The 25,447-nt window shown below is 36.9% G+C and overlaps 1 protein-coding gene across 1 annotated transcript in view; it reads right to left on the bottom strand.

Moving 5' to 3' along the window:
* The window catches only part of CPQ (carboxypeptidase Q), a 145,498-nt gene that overhangs the window by 81,662 nt on the left and 38,389 nt on the right, over positions 1-25,447 (bottom strand). Inside the window, exon 4 of the mRNA XM_053991471.1 lies at positions 12,663-12,870. Within this exon, the coding sequence (XP_053847446.1) occupies positions 12,663-12,870 (208 nt within the window). The remainder of the gene's footprint in view (positions 1-12,662; positions 12,871-25,447) is intronic.

The following is a 25,447-nucleotide window of genomic DNA, read 5'->3' as shown; positions in this document are numbered from 1 at the left end:
AATCAAAATACACAAAACTTCACTCATAATACTAGCACTGTATGGATTACATCAAGTGGTCAACTGCAGATGAAAAATCTCTTCAGCAACACCCAGTGAAAGCTCCCAGCCTCCAACTGCCTTTCCCCAGGACCTGGCCTTGCAAAGTCAGCATTCCCCAGGCCAAACCAGCTGGGGGAGTTGGGGAAAACACGTTCACCACATGTGCAGGCACTCAGCAGAGGAAGAGCAGAGCAGGCGCACAGTTAAAGCATCACAAAAATAAATAAGGATGACAGCAAGAAACACAACGGGTATTTCAGCACACCTCTTCATTCAAAAATGTGCTCCTGGCCCACAGAATGACCCCATTCATGGCTGAGCTGAGCCAAAGTGCCACAAGGGTCACAGTCTTGTGACCTGCACAACACTTCCTTCCTCTTCCCAAAACTGCAGCCTGCCTGCCAGCTGACTCATTTTGTCGGCCACCAATAAGGTTTCCATCATTTGGTACTCTGCAGGCCACAGTGTGAGAATCTGGCTGTAGCATACAGCTAAACAATTCCTGCATTTAATTTCAAACAAATGGGAGAAGGACGACAGACAATCCACACCACTTCAAAAAGGGACTGCAGTAAGCCAGATGGTGTGGATTACATCTTGGGGAAGGCTGCTGGTTTATGATGATAGGATGTGAGGCAAAGAGAGGTAGAAATCTGGCATCCCACCAATGCAATGCAGTGCAATATCTGCTATGTGAGTAGTGTTTTAGTGGTAAAAGTTGTAACTCAAGGTCCAAGACTGAAGCAGGAGATCACATAATGATATCTTGAATTCACATTTGCTTAGGATTTGTAAATTTGTGATAGTTGAATTACCTACAAAGTGGTTTCATTATTCACAATTAAATATTTTGTGTCATTTATTATGCCTGTGAAAAAAGTGATGTAGAATTATTTCATTCCTTTGTTCACAGTTTGAGTCAATTTTGCTATTTATGCTACCATTTCTCCCTTTTATTCTTTTCAAAAAGCATTAAAACAAAGAGTGAAAAGATCCTTTTTCCAAGGTTTAAAGAAGATTGTCAAAAACATTTTATATGTATCACATTTTAAAATATTGATCTTATTTATGAATACACACATTCAATCAATTCCAATTTCAACTGCAGAACAAAATCATTAAGCATGCATGTTTGTTAAACCTGTGCCAGAAATAATTTGATTTTCTTCTAGAGGCAAAGGTTTAATAAACACTGGAGAGAAAATGAAGAGAGCTCTGAAAAAATAGTAGTTCTTCACTGGACTGTCTAGAGAACCTTAGATAAATTGAGGTTTCTTAATTACTAATTCAGTAGGTCAGATTTAGAGCAATTGCACATTTTGATAATTGTTTCAGAAAAATAACTTCTGTGAAATATCATCTGACAGAGTTTCTATCTGCACCTGGTTCATCAACGAAAAAGGAGAGAAAGATGTCTTTTATTCTACACCACGAGAGATGCATGGTTTGAGTTACATGATAGAAAAGACACAACATTATCAGAGTCACTACAGTCATATCCCAAGTCTGCATTCATGTTTATGTTGCATCCATAAAGCAACATGCTGTATTCATTGAACACAACACAGATAATCCTTTGATCTCTGGTTCTGCTTGTTTCAACAGCCCAATTTTAAATTGGTATTAGCAATTATGATTCATATTACAATCAAATATGTGGTTTCAGATAAGGAAAAAGAAAAAAAAATAGGTTTTCTGCTTCAAAGATTCAAGAATAGATTATAAAGTGCTCAAAGAAGGAAAATGAAGTTATTGAAACCATGCTAGTATCATTTTGTACCAGCCTGAGAGAAGAAATCTTTATCTATTCCTAAAAAATATACATTTAAATGCAAATGAAGACAAAGAAGATCTGTTCAAACCACTAAAATTGTATTTATAGGAATTAATACCGTTTCTATGCCACTAGATTTTAACAGCTAAAATTACTGCAAGCTAGCTGCTTGTTCTTCAACATTTTAGTGGCTTTCAGAGATCATCTTAATTAAATGCCTTAAATGATCCTCAGTTAAGCAGGGGAACGTTTGGTTGGAATTTTCTTTTTGTTTTACCTTTAAACATACACAGCCTTTCCCAATTAAAGAAAAATTTCTTAGTAGAAACCAAAGATAGGAAGTCTCTGCTTTTCAACACAAACTTGTATTCCTTTACCCTTTACCAACATTGAATTCAATAGCAAATTATTTAATTTGACAGACATGCAAATTCTGTATTTTCCCAACTATGTATTACTGTCTGAAACTTAAACAACTAAGATTTGTGCTTTGTGATGTTGCAGAATTCTATGCTGAAAGGTCACTAAAAGATTTTTAAATGGGCTACACAGATAATTGGAAAACAAAGCCATCTCTTTCATGCAGAGGCTTTTGAAACAAACAGCAGCAATTACATCATGCCTGACCAGATGCTCTCTTAGGAACTTATGCACTCATGAAAGATTGTCTAGATGTCTCCACTTGTCTCTGTACAAACATGTTCTTCAAGTGTGACTCTTCAATTCCCCAAGTTGTGAATGCGTCTAAAGCATGCTTTCTTACAGGGCAGAGCACACCTTCCAAGGAAAAGCTGGATATAATCTCATCATACAATTTGTGCCATGCTTGCTAAATTGTAAGTACATTAGAACTGCTTTCAGTGAATAGGGGCAAGGATTTTGTATGAGGCACTTTGCCAGGGGCACATTGTACATTACATTTCTGCTTCCTAAAGATAAACAGATCCCATTTCATCCTGATGAGTATGAGTGATTCCTATGAATTTGCCAGGACTACTCTGAATTGCTGTTTTCTTTTTCAGAGTACTTAGTACTTTCATGTTTCTGACCCTGGCAACACCTGTAATCACATTCCCTCACCATGGTCCAGTCACCAGCAGATTCAAAAGGTCACAATGAAGTGTGACTGTGAACTTAGCTCAAGTTGTTCTTAATTCACTGAAAATCCTATTAGAGATTAAAGAAAATTGAAGTAATTTGTGTCCTAACCATTGCTGACTTGGAGCATTCTGAAAGCATTCTCAAGCATTCTGAAAGGCTTGCTGGGTATTTTGAAGGAGCAACAAGGGCTGTTATGTTGATCCCTAGAAGGACATTGTGTGCATAACAAAGTCCACAGACAAAAGAATATAAAGTTTATGTATTTTCATATAATCTAGAATATTATCCTTACCAATTTTGTTGAAATTTAACCAATCAAAGACATCTTATTTATATTTCTTTATATGTAGTTGTATCTCTTTCCTGAAACTAATAATTTAAATTAGTCTAGGCAATTTTAACTTAAACTGCCAGATTCATCAATGAAAGAGTAAATGTATCATACTTAGTGGATAAGGGTGCAATCCAATTATTTTGTTGAACTTATTTGAAGGAAATTACTGGAAAGTAATTAGCGAGAAAAGAACATCAGACTTGGGTTTGCTATAAATAGGGTTATTAACTATAGCCTATTTATATGCACAGCTGCAGTCTTCCAGGAGGACCCGCAGAACAACTTGCAGAACGTGCTAAGAGATGGTCAAATAAAGTATCATCTGAACATTAATTCCAGCTAAGTGAACAGATCCCTGGAGCACTTTAACATATAAACTAAGGTCAGTGGACTTCAGTCGGAAGTGAAGAATATAAATCCAAGACTTCAGGTTCACAATGCCAAGAAACAAAGTCATACAAGCAGAAGAGACCACAAGCTGTATTATCTGCTTGTAAGATAAGACAGAGAGGAACATACTTGACAACAGTTAAAGATACAGTTTTTCTTCCTTCACAAAGAATAATGTGACCTCAGGTCCTCTTCCTAATTATTTGAAAGGTGAAAGAAGAGGATGGAGGACATCACATTTCAGACCTAAGTAATTTTCTCTTAACAAGAAACTGGATGACTGAGATTTCCCATTTGGAATGGTAGAATATGCTCTACTCTGCCAAGCAGCATGCCACAGAAGGCAGTGTCCTGAAACTATCTTATGTATATATATACATACATCTTACAGCAACAAATTCCTTGACAGTGAAAGATTATTATTTCATGAAATACCTTCTCACACAAGCAGCATATTAAACTTGGCACACAAAGAGGATGAGAAAAATCTTTGTCCAGCTGACGTCACTGAAAGTAAAAACGAAGCACGATGATCATAAGGCCAGGTGCACAATTAAAAAAATAAAGCCCGCAATTACAGAAGTAATGCGACAACATTAATATAATACCCCACATTAAAATATTTAGAATACACAGAGAATTCTATCTCTATTTCCTTATATGCACACTAGGGCAAAAAAGCCCACTGATGTGGTGTAATTTCTAATGCAATATAGTTTTCCGACTATTTCATCTTACATCATGATATTATTCCATTCACCCTCTACCTGGTAATATCTGATTAAATGAGTTGGAATACAGGTTTTTTTCCTGTATACCAGGACATTGTAAACTGTTTTTGAGACTAATATTTCATAATGATGGTTGTAAATTCAAACACTGGGAAAGAATTCAGATGTCAAGGAATTATGTAACTACCAGAAGAATACACATTTTAGTATATTTTTGTTCAAATCTGTAAATTAGTCTATGGGACAAATGACAGATTAAAACCTTATGTGAAAAGCCAATGCAGACTGTGAGGAACATGCTTTTCAGCATGTACAAAGAAGCAAATCTACAAAGCCTGTAGTACAAAATACATTTTCTGTTAAAGACCGTGTAACATCCTTTTTTTCCTTTGCAACTTCAGTAAAAAAAAAAGGGATCTCAGTTCTAAACACATAAATCAGTTTACATTTGTGACAAATACTATTGAAAAGAGTCAAGAGGATTTTTGTCCAAAATTCCATTTACCTCTTACAATGAATTAGAATTATATTTGTGTAAAATGAAATTCTAGATAACTTACATATTATATAATGATATATTGCTATAAGTACTGACAACAATTGAGAAACTTTATGAACAAAACTCATTCTTTGATTTAAGATCTATGCCTGCCAGAGTCACAAAATCTTTAACATTTTAATAACAAGCATTTCTGACAGATTTTACTGGTATTATGTGTTTTATATGGTATTTTGCTTTGCCAAACCATAGTAAATATGTTCGTACCATTGCAACTACATTTACATTAATGCTAGAGTGTCAAATTTCGAGACCTTTAATGTCTCAGAAGCCTGGAGGCCTTCTTCTAGACCAAAGTATAAACTACATGACAATAGAAAAAGAATTTTTAAAAGCTTTTAAAAAGAAAAAGAACAAATGATAGTAACATTTTAAGCACGTACTTTGTTAGTAAACCAAGGTCTTGAGAACAATTCCATTAAAGACCACACCAATTGTGTCAGCTTATTGTTTACAACACCCCGCCCCAGACCCAGATCTCACGAAGCAGCAATGTGATGCCTAAAACCCTACAAGTCTACCCACAATTCAGGAGCTGGTTCCATGTTTCACCAGCTCTCTCTGTCCACCAAAACTATGAATTCTGCTACACATTCCACTGCATCCTTGAGTAACCATCTCAGTTGCTGCAATCACACAGTTCTTAGAGTAACAACTCTGCTGTCGGTATCTCAATGTGATTAGCAGACCAAGTTCTTTCACCTCAGTCTAAACCTGACCATTTCTAATTTCACTTCTTTTAGCATTTCTCCTTTCATTCCATCAACAATGTTAGCTCTGTCCACTAGGTAAAAATCTCACAGTCAGATCTTCCACCTTGGTCCTGCATGTGGGAATCTGAATCTGTGTTGAAGAGCCCTCAATATCCATTAAACTTGCATGGAAAATATGTACTTTTTAAACATGACATTAATGAAAAGATAAGGTCTTGGTAGTCCTCCTTTGGTTGTACAAGGTAAAGCACATAGTCTGCAGCTAACAAATACAAACATACAAGTACAGGTATTTGAAAACCCCTGTAGAAAACAGTTGTTTTGAGACTAACCCTTGAACTTGGCACTAGTCTTTCCGGCATCTACTTATTCATAATGAAAAGAAAAATATTGTTTCTTTTTTCCTTCCTCCTCAATATTGTGGTGTTTCTTACTTCAAGCCTCAGGCAAGTTTTACATCTGCCAAACCAGGACTACCCTTTAGACATTCTTGCATATCAGAATACAAGAAAGATGCAGTGTAATTTTAGAAGATAACTTTTACAATGTGGAGGAAAAGAGCTTTCACAATCATTTGTAAATCCTATGTGTATTTGTAAATTATTACTGAAATAAAATCCCACAGTATTTCTTTAAACTGCTGTGTGGGAGTAGAGACAAAAGAACGGATGGAAAGAAAAAATATTATAGCGTATCTGTTTATACTCACACCAACAAAAGGACTACAAAACTGCATGCTCTAATGAATTTGCTGGCCAACAGAACAAGCACTTTAAATGTTACTTTTTAATTTCTAGTGTCAGAATTTAGTTGGTTACAGTTTAGAACACAGTTAGAACACAGTTTAGAATACAGTTTAAAACACAATGAAACACTCTGAAAAGTAGTGCCCAGAGCAAAGGTCCAGCAAGTAGCTTTGGGCAGAAACCAGTCTAGATTCAAATAAAGAAAGGAGCTGGGGTGGCAGCCAGCTGTCATGTACAGGTGATATCTATGACCATGCTCAGGTGGAGGGCAGGAAGCTCACTGGCTAAACTTACATCAGGAGAATAAAAATGGAACATATATAGCAGGGTGACAGCATCATTCAAATCTTAAAAACTCCACTTGACTCTAGTGAGGAAGGTCACCTAGATGTCCTCATCCCTTGTCACTATCACCCTGGTGCTGCAGTGACCTAGGACATTACCAGTTTTATGCCAGTGAGCTGAGACTCTGAAGGTGCTGCTCCCTGTGGAGCAGGCATTGATGGTTACTACAGCTAATACATTTTTCCTTCATATTGCAATGGTTTATGTGCAGTGACAGCAACTGTGCCTCAGCTGGCAAGAGGAGAACCCTTTCCAAGAGTTGCTGGTTTGCCCAGACCTAGTGGAGCACATCACTTAGTCCTCCTCTGGTATCACCAACTGGGACACAGAGCAGCTTTGGGTGCTTTCAAGATCACCAGAGACTGCTACCACTCTGACCATCTCCCCCACTCTCACCTGCCCACATAGAGACATGCTCTGGTTATTTGGAAAACACATGAACTTCATAAAGGCCACAATACGTTGGTGAATCTGAACTGATTCCTTCAAGAAAAATTGTATCAGGAAAATAATTTTTTAAAATATCTAAGTTGTTTTGAATCTTTCTTCCACATATAAACATTCACTTGTTCCACCAGTATTTCAGACACCCAGCTCTAAGTAAGTAGAATGTTTTTCAACTGTTGCCACTAAACAACATCAACCCTGCATGTACAAACGAAATTTAAGCTATAGCTATTGCATAGCCAGATACTGAAGTTTCTAAAAACTCAATTACATTAGGGTGCATCAGCCATTTAATCAATAGGGAAACTATTGCCAAATTTTCCCTAGCAGAATCAAATGCTTTCAGTCAGCTCTTGGGTTTTAAATAAGTGATTCAAGTTTTAGAATATTTGCCATGATTTACACCACAAAATCCAGCATACACTTTAGTCTTAAAACCTGATTGGCCTTCTGCTAGTTAAAATAACTAAATAAACAAACAAATAAATAAATAAAATTATCATGTTACAAAGAAAGTATTTCCTCCATATCAGTTTCATATTAATTTGGCTGTTTTCATCATGACAAGACCTCTGGTTTAGAACAAATGAAAGCAATATTGCCACTCCCACAAGGCACAGGATAAAAGACAACCTCCATTTAATAGTACAAAAGCCAGCTATTAGTAAAACATACACACACAGAGGTACTACCTATTTCAGCAAATATCAACAAAAATACATCAAAGAAAATACATTTCCTAACAATGCCAATGTTCTTTTTTCACCCTTTCTCTTGTTTCATTTTTACCATTTGTTTTTCTACTTCTCTTGCCCATCAGTTCACTGTCATGAAGTAATGGGCTGGCACTCTCAAAACTTTCAAAACCAAATCTCTATAATAATCTTCTAATTCTTTCAAATTCACTTAATTTTTAGCAGCAACGGGGATCAGCTTACAGTCAAAGGAGAGAGGCTCACAGAATTGTATTTAGAAACCCTTCAACATTTTGGAATGAATAGCAAAACAATACACATGAAGAAAATGTGATAATGGAGCCATAACATGATGGCATCAGGCTCTTAAAATATTTCTCCTCAAAGCTCTATTGTATGCATGATTTACTTTGAGCATAGGGATATCTGGAAGCCACATCAAAGACCTAATGGATAGACATTTTGTTAACATATGTAGAACTGATGCCAGGCCATAAAACAACACTGCACTGAGTATTACACATCTTCAGAAAAGTCTGGTTGTTTTGTGTTGATTTTTTTCCTTGAGGTTGGGATGGATTTTTGGTCTACAAATTATTTCTTCCGTTATGTGCATGAATGCCTAACAGGCTCAGAAGCCTGGATAATTTTTATGTTCTCTTGTTCCCTGGATCTTTGCCCAGTATCACAAAATCTGAGACAGGGATGATCTTTGAAACTGGGAAAAGAAGAAGAATGAAAAAATAAATAAGCATCTATGTCCTTTGCAGAACAGGTTCTGTTACATCAATCACAGACTGGTAAATAACCTCACAATCTATGCTACTATATTAGCATCACTGTTTCTCAGGTCATCCCTAGGACTGATACTTTCAAAGTGCTGATCAAACTTTGCTTTAAGCCACAGTGAATTTTTCAATGGTCTTTCATGTCCTTGGTGTTCAAAATGGAGACAATTTTCAAATTGTACATACTGCAGATATGGCATTCCATAAAACCAGGAGGCCAAAAAGCTTTGTAAGAGTGAATTCCTGGAACAGCTCTCCAGGATTCTGAAAAGGCCACTTATAAGCTCCTCTGTTTCTGCTCTGAAGTATTTATCCTGGATCACAGAATAATGAGCAGCCATTAAATTTATGTACTTTGTAGGGCACTTAGGAAACAGTTTTTCCATCACTTAGTAACTGTAGGATAAGTAAAACAGCGCTGCACACCAAGAAACACACAGTACGAAAAGACACTGAAAGTCAAGATTGTAGAAGAGTTATAACTTTATCCACTTTGATACCTTTTCAGTTAATCACATATTTTGTGGTTCCATGTTTGGCACATTTGGTACATTGAAGCCAGATTAACAACAAACAGCTGCTATTTATAGCATTTCCCCAGAGATGGGAACGGTTGCTGCTGCACTTTAAGACCAATCATGTTACATCTGTATTAAAATGAGAAGATAAACATGTTTTACTGCCAACTCTGCCTGAATTTCAAATGAAAACCACATTAGTAAACTTGTGAATTTCTCAGTCAGTCAGTCTCCAGTGTCAGCTTACATAGTTTAAATAAAACATCTCACCAGCACACAATACAGCACAAAAGGATGCTAGCTGCATGGGCCTAGGTGCAAAAAGTTCTCAAATACTCCTCCAAGATAAAAGGCAGGAATGGACTGCAAATGTCTCTAACCTGCAATAGCCTGGACCTCAGCAGGTTCTGCTACCATACCTTTGTCATTTCAAAAACTCTTTGGCTCAGTTGTCAGCAGTCATACAGGCTTAAATATGTTAAGTCCCACAACCCACAGCTTTTCTACTCTCACTGCTGTCCTAAGCACCATGAGAATGGGATCCCAAGCTCAGAAAGGTTGCCAGGACATCAAGTCATAGCATGTTTGGTCCCACTGTTTCCCATTTGTTTATATGAAGAAAAGGTGGATCTTGAATTCATTATCTCATAGGCACAGGCTCAGCTCCTTTAGGCACCTACAGGTTAATCAGGCCTCAGCAGGCACTAAACAAGGACCTTAACTCTCACGAGGATGGTGGATGTCTCTGCTCTGACCACACACAATCTGATCACCTGCTGTGACATAGGAATTCCTGAGTCTTGTCTGGGGTGAACAGTCCTTTCCAAACTTAGAAGGAATAATACAATTATAAAGAGAACAGAGACACTGGTGAGACATGACAAAATCCATTTCCTTTTTCTGTTCAGATGCTTTCTACACCACCTGAAAACTTACTACTGCAAAGTTGCAGCTTGCTGTAGGTTTCACTTCTTTTTAGCTGGAACAATTGCTTACTGCCTGCTGGCCAGCCAAACAGAAAGGATAAAGCAGGAAGGAAACCTGAAGTATCAGTGGGTGAATTTTTCAGAATTACTTGCACATAGAGTACAGAGATGCCTCAAAAAGACACAGGACATCTGCGCTCATGTCACATCATCACCTCTGAAGATGAATGCAGCCCTGAGAGCTTGATGCTTCAAAAAGCAGTAGTAATAACATTTCTTTTACTGCTTTAGGTTACTTGGAAATGCAAATGTATTGAAGTTAAGCATAGGTACCTAAAATAAGGTTCACAACTCAAACAATTCTGAGTAGCCATTTTGATGATTTCAACATTTCTTGTGGCAGCAATGACTTTCAGAACACTAAGTCTAAAATACAGGAAACTTTTAAGAAAATATATTAAAATATGTCAACTACTATTTTTCTGTTTTCCTTAACATTTTTCTAGTTTTATCCCCCAAATCCCAATTGCTATATGCAAGAATACACATAAAGCACTTGGAGAAATGATTGAAAAAGGAGGAACAGCACTGGATATGATGCAAAAGTGGTCAAATTAAAAAAAAATTAACAAAACATAACAAAAAACAAAGCAAAACAAAGAATAACCCCCCAAAAAACTTTAAACCGGTACGAAAAAATTAAATTATTCTATCCTTTAATGTATTTTAATAATTAATATTGTTTGTAATATAAACTTGTCAGATATATTATTTCAGTTCATGGTGATCATTTTGATAAATATGTTGAAATCACATGGAATGAGTAAATGAATTATTTGTAAATCAAGTAGTATATTAAATCCTGGTCAATATATAGATTAACACAATTATACCTAAATGTGTAGTTACATCTTGAGCTGAATCACATTTCACCAGTCTTCACACACTTTCTTCAGTGTCCTACAGCAATCCTCATTTTCAACTACATTTCAGGGGTTTAAGTTACAATTTGCAGCAATACCTGTGACCAGTTATGTTTCACAGGTTTCAACCTAATTTTAAACTGTTTTCCTTTACACCTTTGTAGGAGCAATACCGCCCACTGTTGATTTCTATCCCAGAGTCGAGATCCAGATTTGGGTTTGTTTCAATTCAAAACTTAAACTGAAATTTTGGCCTATGGAAATGGCATCTTTCTATTCCCATGGATTTGTACTGCATTTTGAAACACTTTGGCATAGAGGGCCTTGTAAGAGTTTGGATCTGCAATGTATTTTATTGCCTAAATAGCGAGATGGTTCCCATTTTTACCAGAGTAACGCAATGGAATGAGCATGGTGAAGCACCCATTAAGGCTCCAACAGGAACTGAGTACTAAAAAACCAAAACATTCACTTGTTTTATTTTCCTGTTTCTTGGTTACATTTTTGAAGTGTGTCCACTACCACTCCCATTATCATCAGCAGGGGGCTTGTAAATAAGCCTTTACCCAGTGTTTAAAAAAATGAGCTTGTCAGTGGAAGTAGTGAAGAGATCCCAATCCACTTCATTACTTAAAGAAACAGAGCAGGACAGCAAAGTGAAAATCAAGTCCAGGCAAGCACCTTAACATATCTTTGAAGTCTACATTTGAACACTTCATAATTGAAATGTCAAATTTTGAAGTACACCAAACATAATTCAAGAAAGACAGCCTATTAACTGGTTAGAAACATTGTTAAAAATGCAGATTACATAAAATTAAATTAAATGCACCCTAATTACAAAGTTGGAACATTTAACTTGGTAAACATGTGTTTCACAAAGCTAGACTCACAGGTGATGTTATGTAAACCAATCAACCATCAGGGTAGTTACTCTTTCCCTGCCCAGTGATCAAGCTGCTGAAACTGTACACTCACTGAGGATCTCTGACACGACAAGCCAGAGCTACTGAACTGTCATCACAGAAAAGATAAAATCTCTTAAACAGATAAAATCTCTTGCCTGGTTTAAAGGTCAGAGATAGACATTCTTCTTCTCCATTGAAGCCATAAAAAGTACAGTGTTTAAAAAAGCATTGTGGCTCAGTAGGTACTCTAGCAGCAATTTCTAGTGCTGCTGTAATTGTGGCCACATCAACATTTTCACAATAAAACATACTGCCTGAAAGGTAATTCCATGTTTTAAGCTGACACAGAAGACTTTGTACCAGGCACAAATCCTTCAGCACCATGAATTTGGTTTGTATGATTTTTAGCTAAGAAGTCGGAAGAAAAGAGAAAGCAAGAAGAAAAGTCTTACAAATGGAAGACAGCAATGTAAAATTATGAAATGTTCAAACAGAATTGGTGGTGCAGACAGTTTATTCCAACCATACGTACCTGCTAAACATAGCCATGAAACCTGTTACCTGTAAACGATTGAAAAGCTAAGATGTCTAAAATATAGAAGAGCATGTGAATGAAAGTTACTTGTTTTAGGGATTTCTTCAAAAGGGATGATTTGTTTTTTTTATTGTTTCTTCCAAATTTTTAAAGAAAAAATGAGGGGTTTTTGTATATTTTCACCCACCTGATCTGGGTACTTGCTTCCAACTATCTCTGCCACAGTGTTAAAGGACAGAGAGTCTGGATAAGTCTTAGCTCCCATCCTCAGGTGCACAACAATCTTAGTGCCACGGAGAGACATTCGTGACATCATTTCAGCATCTTCCACAGTGATGCAAGCAGTGGGAATTTGGGGTACATCAGGCTGGTAACTCTGCCCCCCAGTATGTGGACTGTTAAAAAAACCAACAAAACACAGTGTTAACAACTCAGCTCTGTAATTTTTTTAGTGTTACTGTAGAATTATTAAAAAGAATGACCATCATGACCATCCCTGCCATACTCTCAAAAGGGACATAGCTACAATTTTTAATAAACCTTTTGACAAAATATATCAAGTGTTTTTACACTAATCAGAATATCTGACTGTTACTATTATATATGTCTAGAATTCTATTAATTGTCAGCTCTATTTAGGTCATTGCCATGCTTTGATATCACACTCCATTCACTCCTTTACCAGAAAGAAAAGCAATGAAAAGTCTAAATGAACAGGGAACAGGTTGCCATAAATGCTTTTTTTTTTCCTGTGCCAAGTAATGAAGTTAAAATTGACTATTAAATTTTAATTCTATTTTCCAAATAACAGAATTGCAGAACAGATGAGGTTGGCAGGAACCCCTGGAGATCATCTGGGCCAACCACCCTGCTTGAGGGGCCACCCAAAACCAGATGCCCAGAACCATGCATGAAAATCTTCACCTGTGAGCCTTCTCACAGCAGCAGACACACTTTTCTACAAATTTAAACGAACAATAAAAAATTTAAATTGGGTTATTTTTAAGTCTTCTAAACTGGAAAAAAAAAACACATTTAATTTCTGGAGGATATATGTTAAGGAGGAAATTAGAAAACTACTTTGTACAGCTATATATTACGTAAAATGTGAGAGATTATTCAGTTCTATTTATTGAGAAGAATAATCCTTTCTCAACAATAGCAAGTCATATTGTAATCAGTAACATAACCTGCAGAGTAGATATGCATAAATATTAATTTCACATGGAAATACTTGAAACATAGTACAGTTACAGAGGTCTTACAGGAGCTTCTTCAGAGATCTATTAAGTGACAACAGTTCAGGAAATTATTGCTCCCGATTGTTTACAGCTGAACCTCAATCAAAGGCCAGTGTCTCTTTCCATCGGCTTTGCAGGTCAGGTGACCCATGGCTCACCTTTGAAATAACATTTAACCTGAAACTCAGCATTTCCTGAGCCATGTAATACTCCCTGAGTGGGATAAACTCATGTAGACTTATAAGTTGAGATCTTTTTTTCTTTTTTTTTTTTTCCTTTATTTGTCAGAAAAAAAAAAAGGCACCCCTCATTCCCACTTTTAAACTGTGATAACTTGCTGCATATGTTTAATATTTCTTTGAGTGTTTGGGGATAAATCCAGCATGTTAACCAAAAGACTTTCCAAACAATGTAAAATAAACAGACTGAAAAAAAAAAAAAAGGAGAGATGACAGTTTCATGTACTAATGTTAAAAAACCCCAAACCCTACATTCAACAACTGAGCAGAAACTGTTTGTTTCTGGTTATTTTAAATGAATGTTTTTGCCTGTATCTTCTGGCAAGTTTGTCTTAATACTAACATCGTGTACATGCTGAATTGCTGTAATTCAAGTTTTATCACTGATTTCAAGGTCCTTGTTATTTCTCAGATGCTCAACAAAAGAAACCCCTAAAACTGTATTTGTTTCTCCAATTTAAGCATCAAGGATATTTATTGCAGCTGCTCCATCCTGATGTTCCACCACAATTGTGCATAAGGCTTCTGACAACTCACTATGATCCACACATGCCTACAGCTAGCCCAAAAAATAAACCTTGAAGTTACCTGGAAGTGCCATTTGTATACTTAAACTGCCACTCTGCCAAGATTACAAAGGTAAACCCTACTACCCAAATTAAGCCATATTGACATGGGCTGGCAGAGCCAGCAACAGCTCAGATGATACCAGGATCTGACAGGAATGGACAACTGCCCAAATTATTTCTACAAAAAGAGAAATGGACCCTAAGCATGACCAGTACAAAGACACAAAGCAATACCACAGTACTGTAGATTCCTAATGCTGCAAGATGAACTCGCATAGAGAACATTTGTGGCAGACAATAAGCATCTTGGGATGCACCTGATGAAAGTTTACAGGCATGCAAAACATTCCATAGAGTATATCATCTACATAACAAATTGTTTAATAAAGTGCTAAAGAGTACATAAAAAGAAAAAAAAATCTAAGCAAAGCAAATTAAGTGCCTTTTAAGAAGAGCTAACCAAGAACTGGAAGGGCTATTGGCCATATGGCAAGACCTGAGCAAGAACTAACAAAAAAGAAATTACTAGCAGACTCTGTGTAACAGATCGAGAGAAGCATTCCTGAGTTTGGCTCAAAACTGGGCAAACAGGATGTAGTTCGGTAAAATCAGGAGAAAGAATTTTTTGGGGGGCAGGGGAGGGCTGGGAAGCAGGGGGGATGACAAGAAAGGTGTTTTTTTTTTTCATTGACCCTGAACAAACATGATTTTGGAACTATTATTTCAAAGAAGAAGGATCTTATTTAAAAAAAAAAAAATCTCTCTTGCATTTACCATTCCTTGCACTTTGAAAAGAAAATAAAAGGAAAGCATCACATAATACCAGCTATAGAGATCACAAAGAACCCTGACTGAATCAGCATTCAACTTAAAAACATTGGTACCTACAGGTAAGCAAGGTGCACCTCTGGCATTTCCCACTAACACCTGGGAGTTACATTAGTGTCTGCTTCAAACACATACTCTCTGAAAACTGCTGTTATCCAACAAACCCTAAATTAATTCTGCTAAACTTTAAGGGCAGTTAGGCTTTTTAATATATGATACCCCAGTTCAATACCACAATTTGGTGTTCAGAAGAGATGGTAAGTAGTTTTTTATTTTTTATTTACTTAACAAAAGCACCTGTTTTGATTTTAGATCTACTGAATCACCTCTCATCCATATTTAAACTATTAATTGAAAGCATATTAATGTTACTACAAATTCAGAGTCATTTGGTCCTGACATTCTTGTTCAACAGCTGACAAAATTCAGATAAAGTGGTTGAGTTTTGCTTTTGATAAATCCCTAGATTTCACATCTTGGAAAGTATTTAAGAGAAGTGTCATGGTATGAATAAAAGCAGAGAAAAGGCTCAAAAAACCCCCCGCATTTTCTCTGTTAAAGGTACATGTAAAATGGCTAGTAAGAAGCAGATGTTGCTTGTATCTTACACTAAAGTGTAAAGGGAGAATAAAAAAATTCAAAAAGCAGATAGTTTCTCTTCTGAGTAAAACAATCAAATGTGGAGAAACTAAAAAATGTGGATGAAAAGATGTGCTGCTGGTGTCAGGTCAGTTCTAAATCTTCTTGCTGTGGTAGCTGACCTCTCATGCTCTATTACTTTGTTCCTGCACTTCCAACCCCTATTTCTAAGATAAGGTAAAATGCCCAGGGAAAAGTAAATTGTGTAAGAACCAGTGCTTCAAGCTAAACTGGATGCTCTGATAGAAAACAGATCTCAAGTTGAAGCCTTAGAAAACGATAGCAATCTCCTAAGGGGAGAAGTAAGCATGACATTACAAGAACTCTAACACAGCTAAAAGGAAAAATAACCCAACCAATCAAAACTTGATTATACAAAAGCTTAGAAAGATTTATTTCAGCCATAATGTGTATGCACATACCCTCAGTGCACCATTCTTCACATTAACCTAGAAAAGCAATCTTTTGGAGTTGGGAAATACAAAAGCAATGTTGTCTAAAAATTGCCAGTGTTGTCTAAGTTTGCTCATTCAGACAAACACAATGCAAGACTCCAATTACATATGTGACCACCTATTTTCTACAGGACACGTGTAAAATTCACTGTATGAGCCACATGTAAACCAAAAATTCATATCAGATCAGCTAGTTTGTTAATATTGACTTAAATCATAAAATACATTCCTGGGTAGAGCCATGACTACATTAATCACTAGTTATACCCACAGCAAGTCCACAGTCTTAACTCGGTAACAGGCTCACATCTTCCACATACTTTGCTTTTGTTTTTTCACTTATATATTCCACATATCACAGAAAATCCCCTCATCACATGCAAAGCTTTACATTTTAAAGGGGGTGATGGAACATACTGCAGCAAAACAGGAGGAAAACTACAGATCTTGTTCTCACCGTTATCTACAGAGAGGAACTATTCAGGCGTGCCGCACTCCTGTAACTTTCTCTGCATCACGAGCAGCATGGCAAAGCCTGAACTCCACGCAAGTAAATCCCCTTTTCCAGCACCACAAACTCCTTACAAAACAAAAGTTGCCCTTGTTTGCACTCCTGCTGTGCATGATCTTCCAAGACTCTCACCATTATCTGCATAGAGAGGTCAACTGTAATTGCAATTAGTCAAAATGTCAGAAGTATTGTTAATCTTCTCAGAAGAATTAGGTCGATAAAAATAAAATCAAGACTATTTCCCATTTACAACCACTTGGCAAAACCTAAAAGAAATAAATTCAGCCTAATTTTGTGTTTCTGTCATCATTTGTCCCAAGACTCACTTGCTTTGTTTGCTTCTTATATTGGATTTGTTGGTTCACAGTAAGTTGAAAAGATATCAAGACTGTCAAATTCAAAACCAAATAGGAATACACACAGAAAACTTTAAGAAACTGCAGAGTAAAAATACTATGTAAATATGGAATTAAATAGTATAAATAAATAATGGATTGTAGGAAAGGCTCCAGAAGCTACTAGCCTTACCAAGGAAAGTTCCCTTTGAAGAACACAGCATTATTCTCTTACCACATGGACTCCAATTAAATTAACATTTATAAAACTGCATTTAGTGACTGCTAGACACTCAATAAAATTAGGCTTTACCAAACAAGAATAATAGCTTTGCCATAATTACATATGTCCTAGGTTACAGACTATAACTTACACATACCTGTTTGTATTTCACTTTAATATTCAGTAACATAAGCACCAAGAGAATTCCTCAATAAGTACAGAATCTTTTAAAAATAGCATGGATTAGATATGGTTTGCCAAACAAGAAGCAGAAAACAACTCTGAATAGTAAAATGACCAAATAAAGTTCGATGCATTCTACCCTGGGATTATCCAACTGCTGGGAAAGTAGAACAGCTTTCCAAGAATCTGTAGAAAATGAAAGTTTACATCAGCTGCTCTTCAACTGAAAAAGAAACTTGCTGGATCTTACAGACATGAGGATGATCCTCCAGCAGCTGACATCTTGAGGGAACTATTTAAGTCATACACCTGTTTGGCCTTCTTCTGCTCAGTATGAATCGCCAAGCTCTGTCCTTCTGTTTACATCCCTGCCTTGTGAGAATGCAGCTGCCTGCTGCACGCCACAATAGGTGCATTAGGAGAGGGCTCCTGGAGTGAACACCACTGGCAACCCAAATTGCCAGCAGCTGCAAGGATTCTGGCTTCATAGGCTTTGTTTGTGATTTTTTTTTTGTTGAATTCCTAGCTTCTCAGCCTTGAGCACAAGTCTTATTTATATCTTCAGTGACCCCCTCAATCACCAGGGACCAATGCGCAAAGAGAACAAATTCTAAAAAGCTCACTGATAACAGATGTTATATTTTACACCTACAGGAAGGATATAAATAAATCCAAACAAACAAACAAAAAAGAAATCAAGACTCAAAACAACAACCCCCCCCCATTTTCTTTATTTGGAAAGCAGCAAACCAGACAAAGAAGCAACAGAAGGCTAGCAATACAAAAGCAAACTAAGAGCTAGAATACTGACCTGCTCTTCATACCATCTCCATTTAATGACATTTTCATTATTATAATTACCTCTTACATCAAAATTATCGAGCACAAATAGGTGTGAAGAGGCATTAGAGCTTTCAGGGTACCATATCAGTCCTTCAAGTCTCTGATTTATTAGAGATAGGGAGTAGCAGAAAGGGTCAAGCTCTCCCACACACAGGCATATACATACACAGCAGAAACGTAAGTCAGCCCTGGCACTGAACAGAATACATCATGGGGCAGCAGAGGGAGATCCCTCCTCCTTTCCAAGGATGGTCATGGTAAAGGGTAACACACAGCCAACACTCAGCTGAAGGAAAAGAGTAGGAATAGAGGATGTTTGTCTTACCACCATAAAACTTCTTCCTTTTAATCAGCTGACCCCTGAGGTAAATAGAGGCGAGCAAGGTCTGAAAGGAGACAGAAGGAAGTCTCAGATTCACAGAAGCCCATATGGATGGTGTTTTTCTTCTTTCCTTCCTTCTCCACGCAATACACCATTCAGAGCAGTCTGTTCTTTGGACACTGTCCTCCACAAAAACCAAATCAATCTTAAATTCATATGCATTTAGGAACATCTCCCTTCTACAAGCTGTGGCATGCAAACAAAGCCTCATGGAGATACACTTTTAAAGTGCAAAAAATAAGAGTATCAACAGGAATATAAACGTAGTCAAGGAAAAAGCCATAAGGTAGAAATGGCAGTGACAGAGGGTAAAAATGTTTCTCAAGTCAGCAGGAGACAAAACGTCTATGTACCAAAGGCAACTATGTGGATGGATTAAAGAGGAGAACTTTTAAAAATAAAAAAAAAAAACAACTAGGCAGTAGAATAACATAGTTATTATCATCTCAGATAATAAAATAAAATAAATAATAAAATTCCAAGAATAAAATAGAAGCGAGGGATTGGAGAAATCTAGTTATCTTTTCTTCTGTTTTTAAGTACAAGCTTTTCCACTGAAACACTTCCATTAACCTCAACAGAAGGGGGTGGGACAACAAGGGAGAAGATTTTAAAACCTAACTGGATATGAAAAGAAAGTGAAGGGACTGGCTGGATTCAATTTCAAGGAATGAGCAAAAAAAAGCCACTGCAAGACACTTGTCCAAGTGAGCCACAATATTTTCAGAAGAAAACTGAAACTCTGAACAATCTTCACTACATAAACGCTTCTTTCACTCCCATGGTTCTAATTACTATAGAATACTAAACGTCTTTTTGATGTTCTGTTAAACAATTTAATACTTTACCATTCAAATAAAAAGGAGAATAAAAAATATGTTGGTGAAAATAATACAGGGGAGAGTATCATTTATTTTTTCTCTCAACTGAGAAATTTTAGTACTGTCACTTGAAAGGGACTGCTTTAACTACACCTGATCATTATGTAAGCATAGTGGAGTTACTTAAATTATTTACTGGAAATTGTACTTGTTTCAAATCTAACTTGTCTATAAACAGATAGTGAATTTTACAGAACAAACTGAAATGTGTGCAATTCATAACTATTTATCAAAGAGTTTAAAACAATTGTTCCGTAAGTGCAGCCCAAAGATCACCTGCAGTTGGCAAAGCCGCCTTTGTACACCCAGCTCTCAAAGTGGGCTTTTAATAATTTAATCTACATGAAGCTAAATTTTCACTGGCTTGCAGCTGAATCTTGTGATGTAGCCCACACGCTGATTAATACCAGTATTAACAAAACTCCTGTTTTAAGGACAGTGCTTGCTCGCTGATCTAACCACAGAACTCTTCACCTGCAATGAACAGTTGATGGTTGATGTGACCCAGGATACACTGCAAATCACAGGGCAGCACTTCTTCCTGCCAGAGCTATGAAACTGTTGAGCAGCTTTGCTGCAAAAATGCTGCTAAAACAACTCCTCCTTGGAAGTTCATGATTTGAAATAGAACTGTCTAGGACCATCCTTATGAAACCATGACAGCTGGACTGTCCAGCATACAAGTTTTGCTCCCTGTTAACTTTTGTAATGGCCAGAAAAACTCATGTGGAGGTGGAAATAATAATGCATTCATGGCTAAAATTTCTGCTGCAAACATATTTGGACTAAAACTAAACAAAACTAAAAGCTTCAGATACCTTATGTGGGAGGTCCTAGAGGACTGAATGGAACTCTCAGGAAATTTCCATGGACAAACATCACCTACAAGGCTAATGCTTTCCAATGGTGTTCTCCAAATCCCTGTCATCTTATTGCAATTGCCTGGATTCTGGCATCCTTTCACTAACTGTTAAGCCAGTCCCTAAGTAAAGTCAAAATACTGGAGGAATAAAAAATACTACTCTATATGGGAAGGGTTAAAGGAATCCATCACTGATTGTCACTCAGAAGTACCATACAAAGATTTGCATGACTGAAACCTAATTTTAGACACTGAAAAACAGTTACACTTACAAAAACATAAGCTGCAGCTGCACTTGTTATTTCAAGTAGCTCTGCTGAAGTTTTCTCATGGGTCTGTCTATTCATGTTGCATTTCTGACAAGACTGAAATGTTAGCATTCTCTCAGACACTGCAGCACACCCTTTCTGTTTTCCTAGATTGTCAGCATTATAGACTTAGTAAAAGAAGAGGGGAAAAAAATCCCCACAGTTTTGTGGAGTTACAGCCTTGAATGGTCTCTCAGATGAACTTGACTGCCCAGGACTTTGGCTGCATGTGGACAGTGCTGAGTCCCTTCTCAAGGTCTTTGAGCTTGAGCACAAATGTTCATTCCTCTAATGCCCTTTATGGAGATACAAAGCATGTACTCAAGTTGCCTGGTCCCTTCACGTAATTTCTGGCACTGCAGTGTTCCCCCAACAGCAACTGCAATTTTCTCAAAACTCCAGACTGGGAGCCCTGAAAATTTTTCTTTCCTTCAATAGAGACTGGAGATAGAGATACTCAGAGGGAGACATAAACTGTCCTCAAAGAAGGATCACAAACTGCTTCCTGAGGAGGTGCGTGCAATACACAGATTACAGAAGAACAACTAAAACCTCCTTACATCTCTCCTGGGAATTCACTCTTTCCAAAACTCAGATTTCTGGCAAAATTACAATTGAATCCCAGAACCTGATTTCTAAAGTTCATGTTGTCCTTGAGGATATGGAACTGTTACTAAGAAAAAGCCTTTTACTTTTTTGAAATTACAGCTCATCATGCTCTTTTCAGTGGATTTAATTCTCTCCTGGTGAGTTAATACTGAATTGAACTCAAATCCTTTGAGTTACAGTCAACAAATTATTTTTAAACGTTTACATTTGAAAATACGATATTCCTGCATAATGAACTGTATTCTCTGCCATTCACCTCCTGCCAGAGCCTTCCCACAGATCTGAATCTCAATCTAGCAGAATTCAACAATCAACCTCATAAAAACCCCCATGGTTATACAATGGATTATTTATCAGCAGTAGTCACCCACTGTTACGTGGTGATACAACCATCACTTGGTTTTGGCATGTGCAAATTGTTGCAGAATCTACTACTGACTACTTAAGCACAGTTTAGAAGAGTTGACTTTTATTGTTGTCCTCTTTACAGTAATCAGTGTACAAATGCTATCCTAAATTAACATTCAAGAAATATTAATATTGTTTATAAACAGGGAATGAGAGATAATACTGTGACCTGCTCAAGATCCCACAGGGGCACATGGCAGAATGATGAATGGAACCTCAGAACGCCTGGGTTTAATTGAGTCACTTTATTACTCTCCCTCATCTGACAAAAATATCCTTTCGTTCTTCAGTGCACAACTGTCTAGAATCAATCTGGATTTTTCAGAGCTAAACAGTACTAAGTTTCAATATTTCTTGTTGAGGTGTTTTTGTGTGCTCACAGTCACAAGCAAATTAATGTGAAGAAATCCAAACAGAAATATGTCAGAAGTGATGTGGTTCCTCCTTTCTGTTCTTTATTCTTAGAAGAAAAGTTCTTATTTTACATTCACAATAGATTAAAAAGCCATGAAGTGCAGTCAAAGCTTAATCCTGCTTAATAATAATAATAATGAACAGAAGCAGATAAAAAACAGTCCCTCTCTGTTTCACAGGATATTTGCAGTATTCACATTAGACAGCCAAGGCAGAAGTACTGTGGATAGTGACCAGGAAATAAAGGCAAGGTGAAACAGTTTAGCAGAAGTCACAGACTACTCACCTAACCAGCTAAAGGAAACTATCTATAAATACCAAACAAAAGCCAGATTTGAAAAGCGAAGTTGGAAGAGAACAAAGTTACAGCTTTAGGTTTGTACCATCATCCTAAATATAGAAACAAAAGGAGAGAAAGTATAAGATGCCTGAAGGAGTGGACAACAGGCAAGTAATCAAAGCTGGCATCACTGGCAGAGCAGAGAGAGGAGCTGGCACCTCTCATTTAATAAACCAGATGGAGAAGGATTTCCACCATTTAGCTGTACCCTGGAGGCACTACAAAAGCATTAGTATTTGATGCAACAAGATGGACACAATAAGAGAAATGCAGGTGACTGATTGGATTTGAAGGGGAAAACAAATCTGGAGAAAAGGATTAAAGTAATTGAAATGGTTACACTTCTGAAGCACAATACATTGCTTCTATAGGGAAGAACTCATTTTTACTGTTGGCCATCAACACCAGTCTACATCTAGAAAACAATTCTAACAACAGCCGTGGAACAATTGGCTCTGACCTCCTAAAAACACAACTCAAAATTTGTGTGCCACAAACAAGGGCTTTCATCACACAAATAGGTCTAGCTAATCATACTTAAATGTCTGACATACACTGTAGTAAAGATAACAGCAGGGTGAGGCCATCCTATGGGAAGACAACATCTAATGAAAGAACGTAGAAATACCCTACGATATGGACAAGCCACAAGTAAGACTGTGGGAAGTGGAAGAAATAGCAGAAAGAAGGGGCCACCTGCCCTCCTAAAAAGCAGTGCAAGCACTCTTGTAAAGAGAAATCATAATATGTTGGAATAAGCCATACATATTTGATCACATGTTTAAGCAAACAAGGCAAAACAAAACGAGGAATTAGCATTTCCAAATCATCTGCATGTCTGGGGTGTTGACCAGAGAGATTAACTGTGTTAACAGTTGACTAGCAATCAAATATATTTTAAAATTGGCACCTATATTTGGTTGCTTGTTTGTTTTACATAAGTAAAAAAGCTATATATCGAAGTAAGATTTTATGTTGTATATATGCATATAAATCCAACCAAAGTCCCTGCAAAAACCTGTGCTCACTTTTGGAAATCAGCAGTAAACCTTGAAAAGAATGAAAGAGTACTTCAAGGGCTTTAGAGCAGATACAACATGTTCCTAAATAAAACTTCAATATATATATATAAGCTGAAATGGTTTTGCAATATGTAGATAAATTTTAGTAACATCATCAAATTAAGAATAATACCAAACAGATTCAGAAAAAGGATCTTGAGTAATACAGGCAGTAGAAACAATACTCAGTGGGAAAAAGGAACTGGAAAACCATGAAAAAATGAAAAAAGACATGAAAAAAAAATGGATAGGCAGGTGAATCTATGTAATAGACCTCTGTACAAGCTGTTACAGCATTGTCTGGACTAAAATTTAAAGTGAGGTGCTGTGTACCTTGAATGTAATCCCAGAATACATGAAGAAACAGAGGCTTTACCTTTTTTTTTTTTTTTTTAATGAAAAAAAGAGAATATTAGGTTAGGGCACCCCTAACACCAATTCTGTAGCATTCTGGCACAAACATTCTGGGACTATTTAATCTTTTCCAGTTGTCCAGGGCCAAATGCTCATGTGCTCTGGATATTAACACTCCAGATAAAGTGTCCACAGTTACTGCACTCTTACAGAAGAAACACAGAGAATTATAGAGAAACAAAATAACAGTCCACATACTTCTCAGATCTTATCAGCAGCTGAAAATAAATACACATAGTGAGAAACACATTCACTGGCACTGTATTAGTTGGATCCCTCTCTGTAATCGTTATCTGCCTTTGTGTTGTCAGGTTTTCCTTCAATCCTCCACAAATATGGTCACCACAGACTAGTGAGACCCTTGTTGCTGTAATCAAGGAAACCAGCTATTGTGAGGACATTAAAACCTGAAGTGATAGGTCAAGACATTATAATCATGTCAGAGTGTTCTGAACTTACTAACAGTTTTCATAGGCACCACAACTCATACAGACTCAGAAGAGGTTGGCAGCACTGAAGAAAGATGGAGCTGATTAGGGAGAAACAGGAAATCATGGGAAATTGCTGAAGTTCCTGGTACTCAACCCACAACAAGCACAGCTGTAACTCCTTATAGACAAGAAAGCCAAAACTTGGAAGTTTATACACTGAACATCTTTATATACATGAACCAGTAATGCAAAGATGGAATAAAACCTAATAACTTCAGAATACTACCAAACCTAATCAGTGGGTGCTCATGGTACTCAAACAAGATCAGAGTTAACTGTGACATGGGTGGCGATCCAGACCCCAGCTTAATGTATGACTCAGTAATGTTAGGAAAGTCCAGAAGACAAGAAAAAAAAAAAAAAAAAAAAAAAAAAGGAATTCTATATTGCTGAAGGTTTGCCTTGGGAAGTTATTGGTGAGGCAGCCAGGATTTCAATTGAGCTGTTATCCTCAGAGCATCTTTTTAGATAACGGATTCTATCAAAAGAGATCTTACTAGCCCTTACCTCTACCAAGTTAGAGGACATTGCTTGTATGACTAGACACTAAATGGATGAAACTCTTCACAATTACATGAACATATTCCTGAACAGGAGGAGTCAAAACTAGGAGGAGGTAGTGAAAGCTCTTGTTAGTCTCATCACCATTTTAGTGACTTTGTAAGAAAACAAATATGCCAGGTGTATGAAATTACACAGAGATTGCAGATGTCACATCAGGCCACATCTACTGGAA

The sequence above is a fragment of the Vidua macroura genome, chromosome 1 (genome assembly GCF_024509145.1).
Source record: "Vidua macroura isolate BioBank_ID:100142 chromosome 1, ASM2450914v1, whole genome shotgun sequence".
Lineage (NCBI taxonomy): Eukaryota > Metazoa > Chordata > Aves > Passeriformes > Viduidae > Vidua > Vidua macroura.
This window is presented reverse-complemented; position numbering and strand designations above follow the sequence as displayed.